General features: G+C 48.1%; 1 protein-coding gene across 1 annotated transcript; it reads left to right on the top strand.

The window, feature by feature from the left end:
- Window positions 1–3,135: 3,135 nt before the first annotated feature.
- On the top strand, window positions 3,136–8,910 carry LOC140471393 (DNA ligase 1-like). The gene is made up of 5 exons (XM_072567411.1): window positions 3,136–3,284; window positions 3,985–4,039; window positions 7,213–7,356; window positions 7,823–7,915; window positions 8,666–8,910. Exons 1-5 carry the CDS (start codon window positions 3,196–3,198, stop codon window positions 8,744–8,746), a joined length of 462 nt encoding a protein of 153 aa, XP_072423512.1. The 5' UTR covers window positions 3,136–3,195; the 3' UTR covers window positions 8,747–8,910.
- Window positions 8,911–19,257: the final 10,347 nt, after the last annotated feature.

Raw genomic sequence — 19,257 nt, 5'->3', positions numbered from 1 at the left:
TTTTCTCGCTCTCTCTCTCTCTCTCACTGTTAAACAAACTATGTCTCTCGCTCTCCCTCTCCCTATTTCTCTCTTGCTCTCTCTCTCTCTCTCTCTCTCTCACTGTTAAACAAACTGTGTCTCTCTCTCTCTCCCTCCCTATTTCTCTTGCTCGCTCTCTCTCTCTCTCTCTCTCTCTCTCTGTTAAACAAACTGTGTGTCTCTCTCTCTCCCTCTCCCTATTCTCTCTTGCTCTCTCTCTCTCTCTCTCTCTCTCTCACTGTTAAATAAACTGTCTCTCTCTCTCTCCCTTCTCCCTATTTCTCTTGCGCTCTGTCTCTCTCTCACTGATAAACAAACTGTGTCTCTCTCTCTCTCTCTCCCTCTCCCTATTTCTCTCGCTCTCTCTCTCTCTCTCACTGTTAAACAACTGTGCGTGTCTCTCTCTCTCTCTCCCTCTCCCTATTTCTCTCGCTCTCTCTCTCTCCCACTGTTAAACAAACTGTGTCTCTCGCTCTCCCTCTCCCTATTTCTCTTGCTCTCTCTCTCTCACTGTTAAACGAACTGTGTCTCTCTCTCCCCCTCTCCCTATTTCTCTTGCTCTCTCTCTCTCTCTCTCTCTCACTGTTAAACAAACTGTGTGTCTCTCTCTCTCCCTCTCCCTATTTCTCTCGCTCTCTCTCTCTCATTGTTAAACAAACTGTGTGTGTCTCTCTCCCCCTCTCCCTATTTCTCTCTCTCTCTCTCACTGTTAAACAAACTGTGTCTCTCTCTCTCCCTCTCCCTTTTTCTCTCGCTCTCTCTCTCTCACTGTTAAACAAACTGTGTCTCTCTCTCTCCCTCTCCCTTTTTCTCTCTCTCTCTCTCTCTCTCTCACTGTAAACAAACTGTGTCTCTCTCTCTCTCCCTCTCCCTATTTCTCTTGCTCTCTCTCTCTCACTGTTAAACAAACTGTCTCTCTCTCTCTCTCTCTCACTCTCGCTCTCCCCTCTCCCTATTTCTCTCTCTCTCTCTCTCTCACTGTTAAACAAACTGTGTGTCTCTCTCTCTCTCTCCCTCTCCCTATTTCTCTTGCTCTCTCTCTCTCACTGTGAAACAAACTGTGTCTCTCTCTCACTCTCACTCTCCCTATTCTCTTGCTCTCTCTCTCTCACTGTTAAACAAACTATGTCTCTCGCTCTCCCTCTCCCTATTTCTCTTGCTCTCTCTCTCTCACTGTTAAACAAACTGTCTCTCTCTCTCTCTCTCTCACTCTCGCTCTCCCTCTCCCTATTTCTCTCTCTCTCTCTCTCTCACTGTTAAACAAACTGTGTGTCTCTCTCTCTCTCTCCCTCTCCCTATTTCTCTTGCTCTCTCTCTCTCACTGTGAAACAAACTGTGTCTCTCTCTCACTCTCACTCTCCCTATTTCTCTTGCTCTCTCTCTCTCACTGTTAAACAAACTATGTCTCTCGCTCTCCCTCTCCCTATTTCTCTTGCTCTCTCTCTCTCTCTCACTGTTAAACAAACTGTGTCTCTCTCTCTCCCTCCCTATTTCTCTTGCTCGCTCTCTCTCTCTCTCACTGTTAAACAAACTGTCTCTCTCTCTCCCTCTCCCTATTTCTCTCGCTCTCTCTCTCTCTCTCTGTTAAACCAAACTGTGTGTCTCTCTCTCTCTCCCTCTCCCTATTTCTCTTGCGCTCTCTCTCTCTCTCTTCTCTCTCTCTCACTGTTAAAACAAACTGTCTCTCTCTCTCTCTCTCCTCTCTCCTCTCCCTCTCCCTATTTCTCTCGCTCTCTCTCTCTCTCTCACTGTTAAACAAACTGTGTGTCTCCTCTCTCTCTCCTCTCCCTATTTCTCTCGCTCTCTCTCTTCTCACTGTTAAACGAACTGTGTCTCTCTCTCTCCCTCTCCCTATTTCTCTTGCTCGCTCTCTCTCACTCACTGTTAAACAAACTGTGTGTCTCTCTCTCTCTCCCTCTCCCTATTTCTCTTGCGCTCTCTCTCTCTCTCTCCCCCTCTCCCTATTTCTCTTGCGCTCTCTCTCTCTCTCACTGTTAAACAAACTGTGTGTGTCTCTTGCTCTCCCTCTCCCTATTTCTCTCGCTCTCTCTCTCACTGTTAAACGAACCGTGTCTCTCGCTCTCCCTCTCCCTATTTCTCTCGCTCTCTCTCTCTCTCTCTCACTGTTAAACAAACTGTGTCTCTCTCTCTCTCTCTCTCTCCATCTTCCTATTTCTCTCTCTCTCTCTCTCTCTCTCTCTCTCACTGTTAAACAAACTGTGTCTCTCTCTCTCCCTCTCCCTATTTCTCTCGCTCTCTTCTCTCTCTCACTGTTAAACGAACTGTGTGTCGTCTCTCGCTCTCTCTCTCTCCCTCTCCCTATTCTCTCTCTCTCTCTCTCTCTCTCACTGTTAAACAAACTGTGTTCTCTCTCTCTCTCTCTCGCTCTCCCTCTCCCTATTTCTCTTGCTCTCTCTCTCTCTCTCACTGTTAAACAAACTGTGTCTCTCTCTCTCTCCCTCTCCCTATTTCTCTCTCTCTCTCTCTCTCTCTCTCACTGTTAACAAAACTGTGTGTGTCTCTCTCTCTCTCTCTCTCTCCCCCTCTCCCTATTTCTCTCTCTGTCTCACTGTTAAATAAACTGTGTCTCTCTCCCTCTCCCTCTCCCTATTTCTCTCTCTCTCTCTCACTGTTAAACAAACTGTGTCTCTCTCTCTCTCTCTCTCTCCCTCTCCCTTTTTCTCTCGCTCTCTCTCTCACTGTTAAATAAACTGTGTCTCTCTCTCCCTCTCTCCCTCTCCCTATTTCTCTTGCTCTCTCTCTCTCACTGTTAAACAAACTGTGTCTCTCTCCCTCTCCCTCTCCCTATTTCTCTCTCTCTCTCTCTCTCTCTCTCTCACTTTTAAACAAACTGTGTCTCTCTCTCTCCCTCTCTCCCTCTCCCTATTTCACTTGCTCTCTCTCTCTCACTGTTTAAACAAACTGTCTCTCTCTCTCTCGCTCTCCCTCCCTATTTCTCTTGCTCTCTCTCTCTCTCTCTCTCTCACTGTTAAACAAACTGTGTCTCTCTCTCTCCCTCTCTCCCTCTCCCTATTTCACTTGCTCTCTCTCTCTCACTGTTAAACAAACTGTGTCTCTCTCTCTCTCTCCCTCTCGCTCTCCCTCCCCAGTTGAAGAAAGACTACCTCGATGGTGTTGGCGATACCCTGGACCTAGTGGTTATTGGAGCGTATCATGGCAGGGGCAAACGGTCTGGGCTGTATGGGGGTTTCCTCCTGGCCTGTCACGAAGAGGACACTGAGGAGTTTCAGACCATTTGTAAGGTGAGACCGATAGCCTGAGGTTCAGAGGGATGTGGGCTCAGTCAGAGGGCCATGTTCTGTCAGGGATTACTGGCTCTGATCTCTGCACTGTGAGAGGCCGTTTTGATTCCAAGCCCATCCCTTTATCGCTCACCGTCCCTGACACCCTGATGCTGTACTCTCTATTTCTCTTGCTCTGTCTCTGCTTCTCTATCTCTGATTCTCTCTCTCTCTCTCTACCCCTTCTCTGTCTCTCTCTGTCACTCTTTCCCTCCTGGTGTGTCTCTCTGTCTCTCTCTCTCTCTCTTTCTTTCTCGCTCCCTCTTTCCATGTCTCTTTCTCCCTTCTGTCTCTATCTCTCCATCCCTCTCTCCTACCTCCCTTTGTCTCCCTCTCCTTGTTTCCCTCCTCTCTCCTTCCCTGCCTCACTCCCTTCCTCTCCCTCACTCTCCCTCCCTCTCTCACTCCCTCTGTGTCTCTCTCCTCTCTTCCACCCCCCCTCCCTCCGTCCCTCTGTCTCTTTCTCCCTCCCTCTGTCTCTCTCTATCTCCCTCCCTCTCTCCTTCCTCCAACCTTCCCTCCCTTTCTCTCTCCTTCCTTCCTTCCTTCCCTCACTTCCTTCTCCTCCTTCTATCTCTCTCTCCCTCTCCTCCCTCCCTTACCCAGCCTCCATCCATCTCTCTCTCTCTTACTCATTTCCTCTCTCTCTCTCTCTCTGCAGATTGGGACTGGATTCAAAGACGAGGAGCTGGAGCATTCATGCGAAATTCTTCAAGGTGAGGACTGAGGCCGAGAGGGTAAGGAGCAGACCATTCAGCCCCCCCCCAGCCTGTTACACGAGCAGGAGGCCATTCAGCCCGTCCACAGATCCTCAGTACAAACTGATGTACCTGAAGTGGAAGTATAAGTGGACTCTGAGTATGTGTCCACGTTTGGCTCCCTCGGTTCGCTCAGTATCACTCCACTGGGGATTTAGAATTCCCCTCATCTCCTCTTCCCACCCACCTCCAGGTTTCATGGAATGGTTTTTGTATCCTCATGACTGTGGAAGCAAAATATCGGTCTGTGACCTTCTTACCATATCTCTCCGTCTCTCTCTCTCTCTCTCTCTCTCTCTCTCTTCATCATCTCTCTGTGTTCTCTCTCTGTCCAATTCTGTCTGTCTCTCTCTCTCTCTCTCTCTCTCTCTCTTCATCATCTCTCTGTGTCTCTCTCTCTGTCCAATTCTGTCTGTTTCTCTCTCTCTCTCTCTTTGTCTCTTTGTGTCTCTCTCTCTGTCCAATTCTCTGTCTGTCTCTCTCTCTCTCTCTCTCTCTTCGTCTCTCTGTGTCTCTCTCTCTGTCCAATTCTCTGTCTGTCTCTCTCTCTCTCTCTCTCTCTTCATCTCTCTGTGTCTCTCTCTCTCTCTGTCCAATTCTGTCTGTTTCTCTCTCTCTCTCTCTTTGTCTCTTTGTGTCTCTCTCTCTGTCCAATTCTCTCTCTGTCTCTCTCTCTCTCTCTCTCTCTTCGTCTCTCTGTGTCTCTCTCTCTGTCCAATTCTCTGTCTGTCTCTCTCTCTCTCTCTCTCTCTTCATCTCTCTGTGTCTCTCTCTCTCTCTGTCCAATTCTGTCTGTCTGTCTCTCTCTTCGTCTCTCTGTGTCTCTCTCTCTCTCTGTCCAATTCTGTCTGTCTGTCTCTCTCTTCGTCTCTCTGTGTCTCTCTCTCTCTCTGTCCAATTCTGTCTGTCTGTCTCTCTCTTCGTCTCTCTGTGTCTCTCTCTCTCTCTGTCCAATTCTGTCTGTCTCTCTCTCTCTCTCTCTCTTCATCTCTCTGTGTCTCTCTCTCTCTCTGTCCAATTCTGTCTGTCTGTCTCTCTCTCTCTCTCTCTCTCTCTCTCTCTCTTCATCTCTCTGTGTCTCTCTCTCTCTCTCTCTGTCCAATTCTGTCTGTCTGTCTCTCTCTCTTCATCTCTCTCTCTGTCCAATTTTCTCTCTCTCTCTATCTCTTCGTCTCTCTGTGTGTCTCTCTCTCTCTGTGTCTCTCTCTCTCTGTCCAACTCTCTTTGTCTCTCTGTGTCTCTCTCTCTCTGTCCAACTCTCTGTCTGTCTCTCTTTCTCTCTCTCGCTTTCTGTCTGTCTCCACACCCCTTCAAAGAGTGAGTGGTTTCTTTACTTACTCTCTTCCTTTTTAAGTATCTGTTGAATCTCCAGCTCCCTGTTCTCTCAGCCCTAGTTACCATTCTCCTCTACTCTGAATCTCTTCCTGCTGATTTTAGTTATTCTTCACCATTTTGTGAATCGGTCTGACCTGCCTCTCGTTTGGGCATAATTCTGAGGTCCCCGGATTTGTAGAGGTTTATTCTGTGTAACCCGAAATTTTAGCATCTGTATCTCTAACTGTATTGATTAATCCCCTAGTCTAGTACACCACAGAAACGCAGTGTGGTAGCAGGCCACTTAACTGACCCTCCAAAAGAGCATCCCACCTAGACCCACCTCTATACCCTATCCCTGTACCCTACCTGCACATCCCTGGACACTATGGGTAATTTAGCACGGCCAATCCCCACCCTCACCTACACATCCCTGGGCACCATGGGTAATTTAGCACGGCCAACCCACCTTAACCTGCACATCCCTGGGCACTATGGGTAATTTAGCATGGCCAATCCACCCTAACCTACACATCCCTGGGCACTATGGGTAATTTAGCACGGCCAATCCACCCTAACCTATACGTCCCTGGGCACCATGGGTAATTTAGTACGGCCAATTCACCCTAACCGACACATCCCTGGGCATTATGGGTAATTTAGCACGGTCAATCCCCACCCTAACCTGCACATCCCTGGGCACTATGGGTAATTTAGCATGGCCAATCCCACCTTAACCTGCACATCCCTGGACACTATGGGTAATTTAACATGGTCAATCCCCACCCTAACCGACACATCCCTGGGCACTATGGGTAATTTAGCACGGCCAATCGCACCTTAACCTGCACATCCCTGGACACTATGGGTAATTTAACACGGCCAATCCCCACCCTAACCCGCACATCCCTGGACACTATGGGTAATTTAACATGGTCAATCCCCACCCTAACCCGCACATCCCTGGACACTATGGGTAATTTAACATGGTCAATCCCCACCCTAACCGACACATCCCTGGACACTGTGGGTAATTTAACACGGCCAATCCCTACCCTAACCTGCACATCCCTGGGCACTATGGGTAATTTAGCATGGCCAATCCCCACCCTAACCTGCACATCCCTGGGCACTATGGGTAATTTAGCCTGCCCGGTTATGGGGTAAGGGACTGGTGGTATTGTCACGAGATTACTAATCCAGAAACTGAGCTAATGGTCTGGGGACCCGGGTTCGAATCCCACCTCGGCAGATGGTTCAACTCGAAATCGATAATTTTTTTAAAAAATCTGAAATTTACAACCTACAGGTGACCATGAAATTATCGTCGGGAAAACTCATCTGGTTCACGGCCGTCCTTTCGGGAAGGAATTCTGCCACCCTTACCTGGTCTGGGCCTGCGTGTGACTCCAGGCTCACAGCGATGTGGTTGACTCCGAGCAGCCCTCTGGGGCAATTAGGAGTGGGCAATAAATGACGCGACCCTTGTCCCATGAATGAACAAAGAGATAAAGTACACTCTACGCCTGGGTTAAAGTCACGAGGTTTTTGCCACCCCCATTTGTATCACAATGTCACCCTAATGGATGGGTGTCCTTGGGGTGCTCCACATTCCCCCAGGTGACCTGGCCAGGCTGAAATGTCCATTGTGTTCAGGGTAAATACTCTCATAGGGAAATAGGTCTGGGTAGGTTACTGTTCGGAGGGTTGGTCTGGACTTGTTGGGCCAAGAGGCCTGTTTCCATCCTGTAGTGAATCTAATCTAAACTCTCTCTCGCTCTCTGTCTCCCCCCACCTCCCTCCCTCCCCAAACACAGGAACACGTCATCGACGCCCCTCGCCCCTACTATCGCTGGGATCACTCGGCTGAACCTGATCAGTGGTTTGACGCAGCTCAGGTCTGGGAGGTCAAGTGCGCTGATCTCTCCATCTCCCCGGTTTACAAAGCAGCGTTGGGACTGGTGCGTGACGCTGAGGGAGGGGGAACGGGGCGGACAGAGAGAGACAAGAGTGGGGTAGGGGAAGAGAGATCAGGGCTGGGGCGTGGGGTGGGGTCGAGAGTGAGGGCAGGGCTGGGGGTGGAGAGAGGAAAGGGATATTGAGGAGGTTGGGTGGGGGAGGGTTAATGAGAGGACGGGGCAAGTGTCTGGAGTGACGAGGCAGTGAATCGAGTTAGATGGTGTGCTCCCCCTCTATCTATGCCCACCTCCCTCAATGTCCTCCCTCTCCCCCCTTCCTTTCTCTGTCTGTTCCCTGCTTCCCCCAGATTCTTCCGCCCTCCCCCCCTCTCTCTCTCTCCCTGTGTCCTTCTCCAACCTCCTTTCTCCCCTCAGTCCTCCATTCCCCCCCCCTCTCCTTCCCCCATCCCTATGCCCCCCCACCCCCATTACTGAGTTTACTGGTCTCACTGCTGATCTTGACCCTCAGGTGGACGAAGAGAAGGGAATCTCGTTGCGGTTCCCTCGGTTTCTCCGTATCCGAGATGACAAGAAACCTGAGAATGCTACAACCAGCCAACAGGTACCAGGAACAGGGGGAGCGAGCGAGGGAGGGAGGAGGATGGAGGGAGGGAGAGAGGGAGACAGAGAGAGAGAGAGAGCGAGACTGACACAGACGCTGAGAGGGAGAGAGACAGGTGTAGGTGGACAACCAGCTGACATACTGGGAACAGGGGGAGGGAGGGAGGAGGATGGAGGGATGGAGAAAGACAGAGTGAGAGAGAGAGAGACAGACACAGACCCTGAGACTAAGAGGGAGAGAGAGAGAGAGAGACTGACATAGATAGACAACCAGCTGATATACTGAGAACAGGAGGAGCAAGGGAGGGACAGAAACAACCACAGAGAGAACACCACAGAGAAACCATCCAACAGATACAGGAGGATACAGCCAACAGGAACAGAGAGAGAGAGAGAGAGAGAGAGACACGTGGAGAGGCTGAGACCGAGAGAGGTACAGACAGTGAGCGAGAGAGAAAAAGAGAGAGCAACTGAGAAAGAGGGACAAAAAGAGACAAAGAGAGAGATACAGACCAAGAATGGAGTAGTCTGAGAGGGAGAGCAAGGTAGACAGAGACAGACAGAGAGACCCAGACACCCAACCATCCAGTACTGGGAACAAGCGGTCAGGGATGAGATCTTGGGGAGAGTTCTTGTGGACATGCCAAGGATCCCATGGTTGAGGAATGGGTGTGGTGGATGTGGGACCGAGGAAGGGAATCCTTGTCCTTGGTTTGTTGACCAGCTGGTGCCTCTCTGTCTCTCTCCACAGGTGGCTGACCTCTACAGGAAACAGCAGCAGGTCCAGAACCAACAAGGGGTTATCGATGGAGAGCTGGAGGATTTGGACTGAGTATGGCCTGGGTTCCCTGAGCCACGTCCCCGCTTTCCTCCCCTCGGAAGGGGAGCCGGTGCCCGAGGGATCATCCCGACATTCCCGGGAAAATTGGCGACCGGATGAGTGCCGGCTTCCTGAGAGCTCTCCTTGGTCCGTGAATAAACAGCAGTTTTTGTAAATAGCCCGTTATGTCTCTGATTAACTTTCTGCCATGTCCAGGGAATCACCAAGTGTGGGGTTCCCAGAACATGAAGTAGATTGGATTGGTGCTGAGAGAGAGAGAGACAGACAGACAGACTGGGTGTGGGATGAGGGTTAGAGGTGATGGGTTTATATGGTGCTGTCGGTCTGAGGAGGCTTGGCAAGTCGCTGTAGTGTGTCTTGGAGCCGGGACGTACTGCTGCTGCTGTGTGAATGGTGGGGGGAGTGAGTGTTGAAGGTGGGGATTACCGTGTTGCTCAAGCGAGGGGCTGGGAGCTGCTTTTTTTTTCTGCATGGTGTCGAGCTTCTTGGGTGTCGTCAGAGCCACACCCATCCAGGCAAGTGGCAAGTTTCCCTTCACACTTGTGCCTGGTCGATGTTTGACAGGCTTAACGTGAGAGCCAGGAGGTGAGTTACTCATTGCAAGATTTCCAGCCTCTGACCTGCTCTTGAAGCTGCTGTATTGACATGAAGGACAGTTCAATTTCTGCCCTAGGATACTGATAGCGGGGGGGGGGGGGAGGGATTCAGTGACAGTAACAACATTGAACGTCAAGGGGGCGATGGTTAGATTCTCTCTCAATGGGAACCCCCAGGATGTTGATAGTGGGGGGGGGAGGGGGGGATTCAGTGATGGTAACACCATTGAACGTCAAGGGGGCGATGGTTAGATTCTGTCTCAATGGGAACCCCCAGGATGTTGATAGTGGGGGGAGGGAGGGGGGATTCAGTGACGGTAACACCATTGAACGTCAAGGGGGCGATGGTTAGATTCTCTCTCAATGGGAACCCCCAGGATGTTGATAGTGGGGGGGGAGGGGGGGATTCAGTGATGGTAACACCATTGAACGTCAAGGGGACGATGGTTAGATTCTCTCTCAATGGGAACCCCCAGGATGGTGATAGTGGGGGGGGAGGGGGGGATTCAGTGACGGTAACACCATTGAACATCAAGGGGGCGATGGTTAGATTCTCTCTCAATGGGAACCCCCAGGATGTTGTTAGTGGGGGGGGAGGGGGGGATTCAGTGACGGTAACACCATTGAACATCAAGGGGACGATGGTTAGATTCTCTCTCAATGGGAACCCCCAGGGTGTTGATAGTGGGGGGGGAGGGGGGGATTCAGTGACGGTAACACCATTGAACGTCAAGGGGGCGATGGTTAGATTCTCTCTCAATGGGAACCCCCAGGGTGTTGATAGTGGGGGGGGAGGGGGGGATTCAGTGATGGTAACACCATTGAACGTCAAGGGGAGGCGATGGTTAGATTCTCCGATATCGGTGAGCAGCATTTGCGTGGCGTGAACGTTACTCGCCAGCCCGGATCTTGTCCTTGATCTTGTCACACTGCTTCAGGAACGGTGAATGAAGCCGAACGTTGTGTAACAATCGGAGAACATCTTACGATGGAGGGAAGGTCATTGAAGCAGCCGAAGGTGGTTGGGTCTGAGGACGCTCTCCTGAAATAATGGATGGTCGTTTCATGGTCGTCATCGCTGAGACTAGTTTTCTTGCTGCTTGATTAACTCAGCTTAAATTCCAGCAAGTGCTGTTGGTTTTAAGGGAGGAGGCAAGACTGGGGAAACCGCAGTTTAATAGCTCCAGTACACAGGTGGGTTTATGCTCTTGGTCATCCCAAGATCCTCTGTGCCCTCCCAACATTGTTCAGTTCTTCTGCTAAAGATGCAGCCCCTTTACACTTTCATGTTTCAGTTTCGCAGTCATCACGTTAGAACAAAAAAACAGTGGGAGAGACTTGTCTCCAGGCTTGGGGCCCCTCACCTGCAGAGAGATTCCAGCCAGGGGATGTGTTCGGTTGACCAGGAAATGACCAGGTAGCATCAGGCTGGTGATCGCTGGGATCCATAAATCAACAAACCAGTGGGTGTATTCCACTGAATGTGTGCACACACGTGCCAAGTGCTCTCGTATCTCTCTCTCTCTCTCTCTCTCTCTTTACTACTTTCAAGGTAGCTGTATAAACGCAACTGAGGTTTAGTTGCTCATCTTTTTTTTTGCCCAAAATGCAGCATTTACTTCCTCGGGCCTTGAAAAATACTGTAGAAAAAGCTGTAGATTTTACCCTCTGTTCTGACTTGCATGTGACTCCCAGCAGTGCAGTGACTGAGTTGCCCGCTGAGGAAGACTAGCACGCATCTCAGTTCTTGACCAACCATAATGGGCACACAGTTCCCATGAAAGATGAAAGTGTTTAAGACATTGCAACGTTCCAGAGTGATTACAGTTCAGAGAGAGGTCCCTTTACCTGAACCAGCTCTTCAAGTGAGCTTCCTTGCAATCTTCCTGCCTTTTCCTCATATTCTCTGCACTTGACATTTCTATCTGAATAACTATCCAATGCCCCCTTAAGTGCGATAGGGTTAGGGTCAGGCTCAGCGTTAGGGTCAAGCTTAGGGTTAGAGTTGGGTCACGGTTAGGGTAAGGGTTAGGTTTTGGGTCAAGGTTAGGGTTAGACTTGGCTCACGGTTAGGGTCAGGGTTAAGGCTAGGAATAAGGTCAGGGTAACGGTTGGGGTTATTTTTGGGACATGGTTAGGTGTTAGGTTACGGACAGGGTTAGGGGTTAGGTTTAGAGTTCGGGTTAAGGTTTGGATTGGGCTTAGGGTAAGGGATGTGTTAAGGTTAGGGTTCAGCGTCGGGTTAGAGTTAGGGATAAGGTCAGGGTAACGGTTGGGGTTATGTTTGGGAAATGGTTAGGGTTAGGTTACAGGCAGGGCCAGGGTTAGGGGTTAGGTTTATAGTTAGCGTTAAGGTTTGGATTAGGCTTAGGGTAAGGGATGGGTTAAAGTTAGGGTTCGGTGTTGGGTTAGGGTTGGGGCTAGAGTTAGGGTCAAGGTCAGGGTTAGGCCCGTAATAAGGTTAGGGGGAGGGTTAGGATTAGGGTTTGGGTTAGGTTTAGGGTTATGGTCAGTGTCAATGTTAGGGTTAGGATTAAGGTTACGGTGAGGGGTTGGGGCTAGAGTTGGGTTAGGTCAGTGTCAGGGTGAGGGACAGGGTTATGCTCAGGGTTAGAGTTAGGGTCAGGGTTAGGGTTAAGTGAGGGGTTAGTGTTCAGGGTCGGTTTAGGGTTGGGGCTAAAGTTGGGTTAGTGTCAGTGTCAGTGTCAGGTTGAGGGCCAGGGACAGGGTTACGCTCAGGGTTAGAGTTAGGGTTTGGGTTAGACTTATAGAGCTAGGGTCAGGGTTAGGGTTAGGGTTAGGTTTAGGATTAAGGTCAGGGTTAGCGTTTGGGTCTCCTGACATAGGGTTAGGATTAGTCTCCACAGGGTTAGGGTTAGGGTTTGGGGGTTAGGGTTAGGGTAAGGGTTTGTCTTATGGTCGTGTTAGGGTGAGAGTGAGGGTTTATAATTAGTGTGAGAGTAAGGGTGAGGGATAGGGTTAAGTTTAGCGTTAGGCTTAGGGTGAGGGGTTAGGATTAGGTCCGAGTTAGGATGTGGGTTAGAGTGAGGGTAAGGTTTAGGTTTAGGATTAGGTTTAAGGTTAGGATTAGTGTTAGTGTGTTGTGTCGGTGAGGCTGACGGTAAGGGCTAGGGTTGGCTTATGGTTAGGGTGAGGGTGAGTGTGAGGATGAGGGTACGGGCTTAGGGTGAGGTTTAGGTTAAGGTTACAGTTAGAGGTAGAGTTAGGGTGATGGTGAGGTGCAGGGTGAGAATATGGGTTATGTTTAGTGTTAGGGTCAGGTTTAGGGAGTGGGTTACCTGTGATAGGGTTAGGTTTAGGGTTAGAGATAGGGTTACCTGCGATAGGGTTAGGTTTAGGGTTAGAGATAGGGTTGCATTAGGGTTATGGTTAAAGTTAGAGTTGTGGTTAGAGATATGGTTAGGGTGAGGGTTAGACTTAGGGTTAGGGTGAGAGTGCGGGTTAGGATTACCTGCGATAGTGTTAGGTTTAGGGTTAGGATTAGAGATACGGTCAGGGTGAGGGTTTAGGGTTAGGGTGAGAGTACGGCTTTGGGTTAGGGTTCGGTTTACAGTTTGGGTTACCTCTGATAGGATTAGGGTTAGGTTTATGGTTAGGGATAGGATTACCTGCGATACGGTTAGGGATATGGTCAGGCTTAGTGTTTGGGTTAGCCTCAGAGTTGCGATAGGGTTAGGATTAGGGTTAGGGTTACCTGCAATAGAGTTAGGATTAGGGTTATGGTTATTGTTAGGGTTTTGTTCGGGTCAGGGTTAAGGTTATCTGCAATATGGGTATTGTTCGGTTAGTGTTCGTGATAGGGTTAAGGTTAGGTTTAGGGTAGGGTTAGCGTTAGGCTTGCGATAGGGTTATGGTTAGGGTTGTGATAGAGTGAGGGTTAGGGGTAGGGTTTTCAGTGATAGGGTTAGTGTTAGGGTTAGGTTTGGAATTGGGTTAGGGTAGGGTTAGGATTAGGCTTGCGATAGGGTTTAGGGTAGTGTTAGGGTTAGGTTTGTGATTGGGTTAGGGTTAGGTTTAGGGTAGTGTTAGGGTTATATTTGCGATTGGGTTAGGGTTAGTGTTAGGGTTATTTGCGATAGGGTTGGGGTTAGCCTTATGGTTATGGTTAAGGTTAGGGTGAGTGAATAGGGTTGGGTTAGCATTAGGGTTAGTGTTCCAGTTAGGGTTAGGAGGGGTGAAGGCTAGGGTGGGAATAAGGTGTAGGATTAAGGTTCATCTTTGGATTAGGATTAGGGATAGGTTTAATGTTATGGTTAAGGGATTCAGTTTAGGGTTAGGGTGAAAGTTAAGGTGAGCATTATTGATGTTCAAGTTAGGGTTAGGATTCAACTTAGGTTTAGGGTTAGGGTAAGGGTTAGGCTTAGGGTGAGAGTGATGTTTTAGTGTTCGGGTGAGAGTTAGGGTTCGGGTTAGAGTGAGATTGAGGGCGAGTTTTTAGGCTTATGGTGAGAGTGAGGGTTAGGGTTAGGGTTAGGTTTAGAGTTAGGATTAGAGTGAGAGTGAGGGCGAGTGTTTAGGGTTACAGTGAGAGTACTGGTGAGGGTTAGGGTTAGGGTTAGAGTGAGAGTGAGGGTGAGTGTATAGGGTTACGGTGAGAGTGAGGGTTAGGGATAGGATTAGTCTTAGGGTGACTGAGAGCGTGAGTGTTCGGGTTAGGGTGTGGGTTAGGTTTAGATGTAGGGTTAGATTTAGTGTTATGTTTGGGGTTAGGGTTGGAGTTAATTTTGGGGTTAGGGTGTCAGTTAGGTTTAGGTTTACTGTAATGGTTAGAGTTAGTGTAAGTGTTAGGGTCAGGGTTAGAGTTAGGGCGAAGGTGAGGGTGAGGGAAAGGGTTTAGGGTTAGGGTGAGTGTGAGGGTTTATGGTTGGGGTGTGAGTACCAGTTAGGGTTAGGGTGAGGGTTACCTGCGATAGTGTTAAGGTTAGGATTAGGGTTTTGGATTAGGGTTCAGGTTTGGGTTCAGGTTAGTGTTAATGTTGTGTTTAGGGTGATGGTTACTGTGACAGTGTTAGGGTTAGGGTTAGCATTACCTGCAATAGATTTTGTGTTAGGGTCAGGCTTAGGTTTAGGGTTAAGTTTAGGTTTAGGTTAGGGTTAGGGTTAGGGTTAGGGATAGGGACAAGGTGAGGGTTAGGGTTAGTTTAGGGCTAGGGTTTGGGTTAGGGTTATCTGCGATAGGGTTATCGGGTTAGGGTTACATTTAGGGTTTGGGTCAGGGCTATTGCTAGGTCTGTAGCTAGTGTTTGAATTAAGGTTTGATTAATGTAAGGGTTAGCTTAAAGATTTGGGCCAGTGGTAGGAATAGGAATAGGATTTGTGTTAGGCATTGGGCTAGAGCTAGAGTTAGGTCTAGGCTTCGCGCTAGGTCCAGCGCTAGGGTTCAGTCTATAGTTTGTGTAATGGTTAGGGTTATGGCTTTTGTTAGGGTTAGGGTTAGGGCTATGGGTAGGGCTACGTGTAGGGTGAGGGTTAGTGTTAGGATTTGGGCAGGGGCAACGGTTAGGGCTAGAGTTAGCGTGAGGGCTAGGGTTAGAGTTAGGTTTAGGGATAAGGTTAGGGCTAGGTCTATACTTGGGTTAAGGTTTGGTTAGGGTTAGGCGCTTGGGCTAGCACTCGGGCTAGGTTTAAGTTTAAGATTAGTTTTAGGGTTAGGCTAAAGTTTATGGTTTGGGTTAGGTTTAAGTTTAGTGTTAGGTTTAGTGTTAGGTTTATGGTTAGTGTTAGGGAGACAAGGGCAGGGAAGGAAATTGGAAAGCTCAATGTTGAGTCCTCTGGGCTGTAGGCTGCCTCTCCCCCTGCCTAGTTTACTGCATCTCATGCTCCCGATGTGGTTTTTTTGACATCGGGGAAATCAAACATGAACTTAAGGAATGGTTTGTCATGCAGCTCGTCTAGGCTGCAGGAACCAACCAGATCTTCCAGCCACCATCTATTTTAATTCCCCTTCCCACTTACTTTCCGTCATGACAATTCTTGGCATCCTCCTTTGCCACAATGAACCAAGCCACTAATTGGAGGAACAACACCTCATCTTCTGCCTTGGCAGACAACAGCTCAGAGGACTCAACCTACTATCACACAAAGAGACCTTGTGGAGTGCTGGTTCCTTCAAAGTGCCATCGCAGGTAGACAGGACAGAATTGTCTGGAAATGGCCTATTTACGTTTTATTTCCCAGAAGTTCCCATGTGCTTTGGTTTTGCGCAGTTATCTCGAGGTGAGACTTCATCAAAAGATGAGTGAAAATTCAAATTGACCCACGCACTGGTTCTTCCTGATCCGTTCCTGATCTCGCTGGCATGGGGCATTAAGATATGCCCTTTGAAGCCCTGGGTTGCAATCGATTTCACAGCTTCCTGTATTCTGCTTTTCAGGCTCCATTCAGACTGTCGTCCAGCCACCTAGTGACATCCCAGACTCTAGAACAAGGGAGACATTGAACTGCCTGGTGTCACATCTCCATCCTCACAGACATCTGCCTTGTCCCCTTACAATGCCATCTCTCTCTATCACTATTGCTCTTCCAATTATTTTATTTTCTGCAGAAATTAAAATGCAGAGATTCCTTGACACTGGGAAAATACCTAATGTTATTTAAAAAGGGAGTGAGGCAGAAACCAGGAAACAACAGGACCAGTTCATTTAAATTCTCTTTGAATAATAGTGTTAAGTGTTTTAATCTTTGTGTTCCTAACAGTTACACATGTCCTGTATTGAAGTAATTCATGCTGGTATTTCAGATGGTGGGTGCTGTCTCACAGGGTGATGCAAGGACAATGTGGGGACCCAGTGGAACATTTGTCTTAAAAGAAAAACTTAAGGAAATGTCTCGGTGGAACTTCTGATCCCTTTTCATCAGCCAGCAGCAAGGAAGCACCCACCTGATGAAATACCAGCATGGATTACTTCAATAGTATAGCACAGGACGTGCCGAATTCTCCTGAACCACGGAGGATAAAAAAAATTAACATTTTTGTCCACAGTCTCCAGGGATGCGCAGCTTCGTTGGATTGTCATGGGAAATGCAGGGTTTTTTTTTTTTGACCCTCCAGAGAGTGACCCACCCAGACCCATTTCCCTCTGACTACTGCACCTAACACTACGGGCAATTTAGCATGGCCAATTCATCTGAGCTGCACATCTTCGGACTGTGGGAGGAAACCCACGCAGACACGGGGAGAAAGTGCAAACTCCACACGGTCATCCCAAGGTTACAGGGATTGTGTTGTGTGTGGGTGTGGGTGGAATGCTCTTCGGTGGGGGGTGAGGGGGGGGGGGGGGGGGTGCAGATTTGATTGACCTAGTGCCCCCTCTGTCTGCACTCCAAGGGATTCTATAAATCGCAGGCAGCTGGATGGCTGCTTTGTGATGCAGAGTGATACCAAGGGGCTGAGTTACCCATACCAGCTGAGGTCACCCTGAAGGCCCTGCGTTCTCAACCTTGGGGTGGCCGTCAGATTAAGCTCACCAAGCTGTCCCCTCTTTGTAGTGAGAGGGTGACCCTCTAGGACAATGCTGACTTTAGTAAAACTAAATATTAGAACATCTGGAAACATTGAAGAAGAGAAACCTTACAATTCACAGGCGGTTCTGTGAAGGACATTTTCTCATTTTTGTTTTTACTGCTTGCCCTGAGACTCTGTCCCTCTCTCTGCCAAAACCACCTCCCCCCTCCCCTCCCCACCCCCCCACACACCATCCCAATAGATATAGAAACAAAGATGCAGGCATGCTCCACCATTCGCTATGATCATGTCTGATCATTCATGTCGGTAGCCTGTTTCTGCTTTCGACGGTATGGTCCGTTTTACCCCGAGAACTGTATCTAGCTCATTCTTTAAGGCATTTAATATTAAGGTCTCAAACACGGTCTAGGGGCAAAGAATTCCACTGGCTCACCACTCTCTGGGGTAAAGACGTTTCTCTTCAGCTCAGCACTAAATACAATGTCCCACGTTCGGGATAGGCAGCAAAAAGTGGTTGAGCAGAAGATGATAAACAAGTTCAGGATTCATGAGAAAGGTCTCAAACGGAAGTTTGGTTGATGTCACAGTACAGGTGAGCCTAATTCACTGCGCAATCTCTCTCTCTCTCTCTGTATGTGTCTCTGTCTCACTCACACACACACGTGCGCACACACACACACACACACACACACACAAAAGCAAGTATACACCCACTCCCTCTCATATACTCACACATTTAATCTGACCCTCTCTCATGCAAACACACATACAGAGCACACACTCACACGAACCCTTCCAAGTTTGCACAGATACAAACACATTCCTTCATGGGCACTCACACATACACATTCTCTCTCTCTCTCTCTCTCTCTCTCATGCACGCACGCACACATGTAAGTCTTTCGGCTGAATTTGTATTTGCAGATTGTACTTGCAGATACTTTACATTTTTCTCAAATAATGCACAATCTGCAGGGTGTTGATGCAGCAGTCAATCCATGGAAAATGACGCAAATCCCACTTTCGACATAGAACCAATCTGACTTAAATTGGCATACACACAGACTATAAACTCACAACTTTAACGCATTGTTTGAGCTGAGATGTTACTTTTTAAAAATAAAATATTGCGTTATCTGAAGAATTATACTGAAAAGAAATTATGGGGTTTACAAATGAAGCCAAACTTAAAAAGTTTAACAACAATACGCTTCATTTTTTTCTCAGAATATCTTTTAAGTTACGTTACACAGCAATCGTTTGCAATAAACTCTGTGTCTTATGTTCCTGCTCCACAAGTCCCTGATGAACAAGCAAGGTTCGAAAGCTAGTGTTTCCAAATAAACCTGTTGGATTGAAACCTGGTGTGATTTTCAAGAAAGAAATTTTGGAAGGGCGAGGTTTGCGTCAATCTGTGTTCAGAGGAGGAAGAGGCAATTTGATTTGAAAAATAGAAGATCCTGGCGGATTTTGATAGCGCAGATATGGAGAGGAGCGTTACTCTTACGGAAGAGATGAGAAAGAAGGGTTGTTTTCACAAGGTCAATGGTTGCTTATTTAAAACCAGAAGTGATAATTTTACTTCGCTCACAATGTTTTACCTTTTGAACCACTCTTCATGAAAAGCGCGGCAAAACAGAATATTTTAAGGCAAAGTTAAATGGAGGCTTGTTGATAGTAGGGGGCTGTATGAAAAGTTTATCAGGGTTTGGCAGAAATGTGGATTGAAGTAACGATCAGATGGAACATAATCATTGTGAAAATTGTATTCATTCTTGTTTGTACAGGATCTGGCAGGTGTGACATAAAATGCAAAATTGAAGTTTCAATGTAAAGTTTTAAGGAACCTCGTGGGTCCGAATGCTGAAATCACGAGTTTTGTCAACAGTGGAATGAAAACTGTAGATTCAAATGTTTGTTTTATATTACTTTGTTTTTTGCCGTGTCACTAATTGCAGACATGGAATCTATGACACTTCCGAGGCATAATAGATTCCACTAATGAACGCATTGAGCAAAAGTAAGCAATGTGTGACTTAATACTTTTTCACACAGAAAACAACAATGTGAATGAAAATGGCTGCCACTTCCTGAAAATTGCAAGAAGGGGCTTCAGACCGAGTTCACGCCAGAGCAATGCAACAAAGCAAAAGAAGACTGCAAATTTGCTTTAATGTGTCTCAAAAGTTTGCTTTCTTTCAGAGCGATTGGAGATTTTGTTTATTTGCAACATTTAAGAGGCATTTGGATGGGTAATATGAATAGGAAGGGTTTGGAGGGATATGGGCCAGGTGCTGGCAGGTGGGACTAGATTGGGTTGGGATATCTGGTCGGCATGGACGGGTTGGACCGAAGGGTCTGTTTCCGTGCTGTACATCTCGATGACTCTATAAACGTTTTTGATTACTGAGTAGATTCCC

Source organism: Chiloscyllium punctatum, unplaced genomic scaffold (genome assembly GCF_047496795.1).
Source record: "Chiloscyllium punctatum isolate Juve2018m unplaced genomic scaffold, sChiPun1.3 scaffold_63, whole genome shotgun sequence".
Lineage (NCBI taxonomy): Eukaryota > Metazoa > Chordata > Chondrichthyes > Orectolobiformes > Hemiscylliidae > Chiloscyllium > Chiloscyllium punctatum.
This window is presented reverse-complemented; position numbering and strand designations above follow the sequence as displayed.

Excerpts from the sequence above, each read along its gene's own strand:
- LOC140471393 (XM_072567411.1), top strand. The coding sequence starts at position 3,196 with ATGGCAGGGGCAAACGGTCTGGGCTGTATGGGGGTTTCCTCCTGGCCT. Across the intron at positions 4,040-7,212 it reads TTCATGCGAAATTCTTCAAG|GAACACGTCATCGACGCCCC; the intron begins GTGAGGACTGAG and ends CCCCAAACACAG. Across the intron at positions 7,357-7,822 it reads ACAAAGCAGCGTTGGGACTG|GTGGACGAAGAGAAGGGAAT; the intron begins GTGCGTGACGCT and ends CTTGACCCTCAG.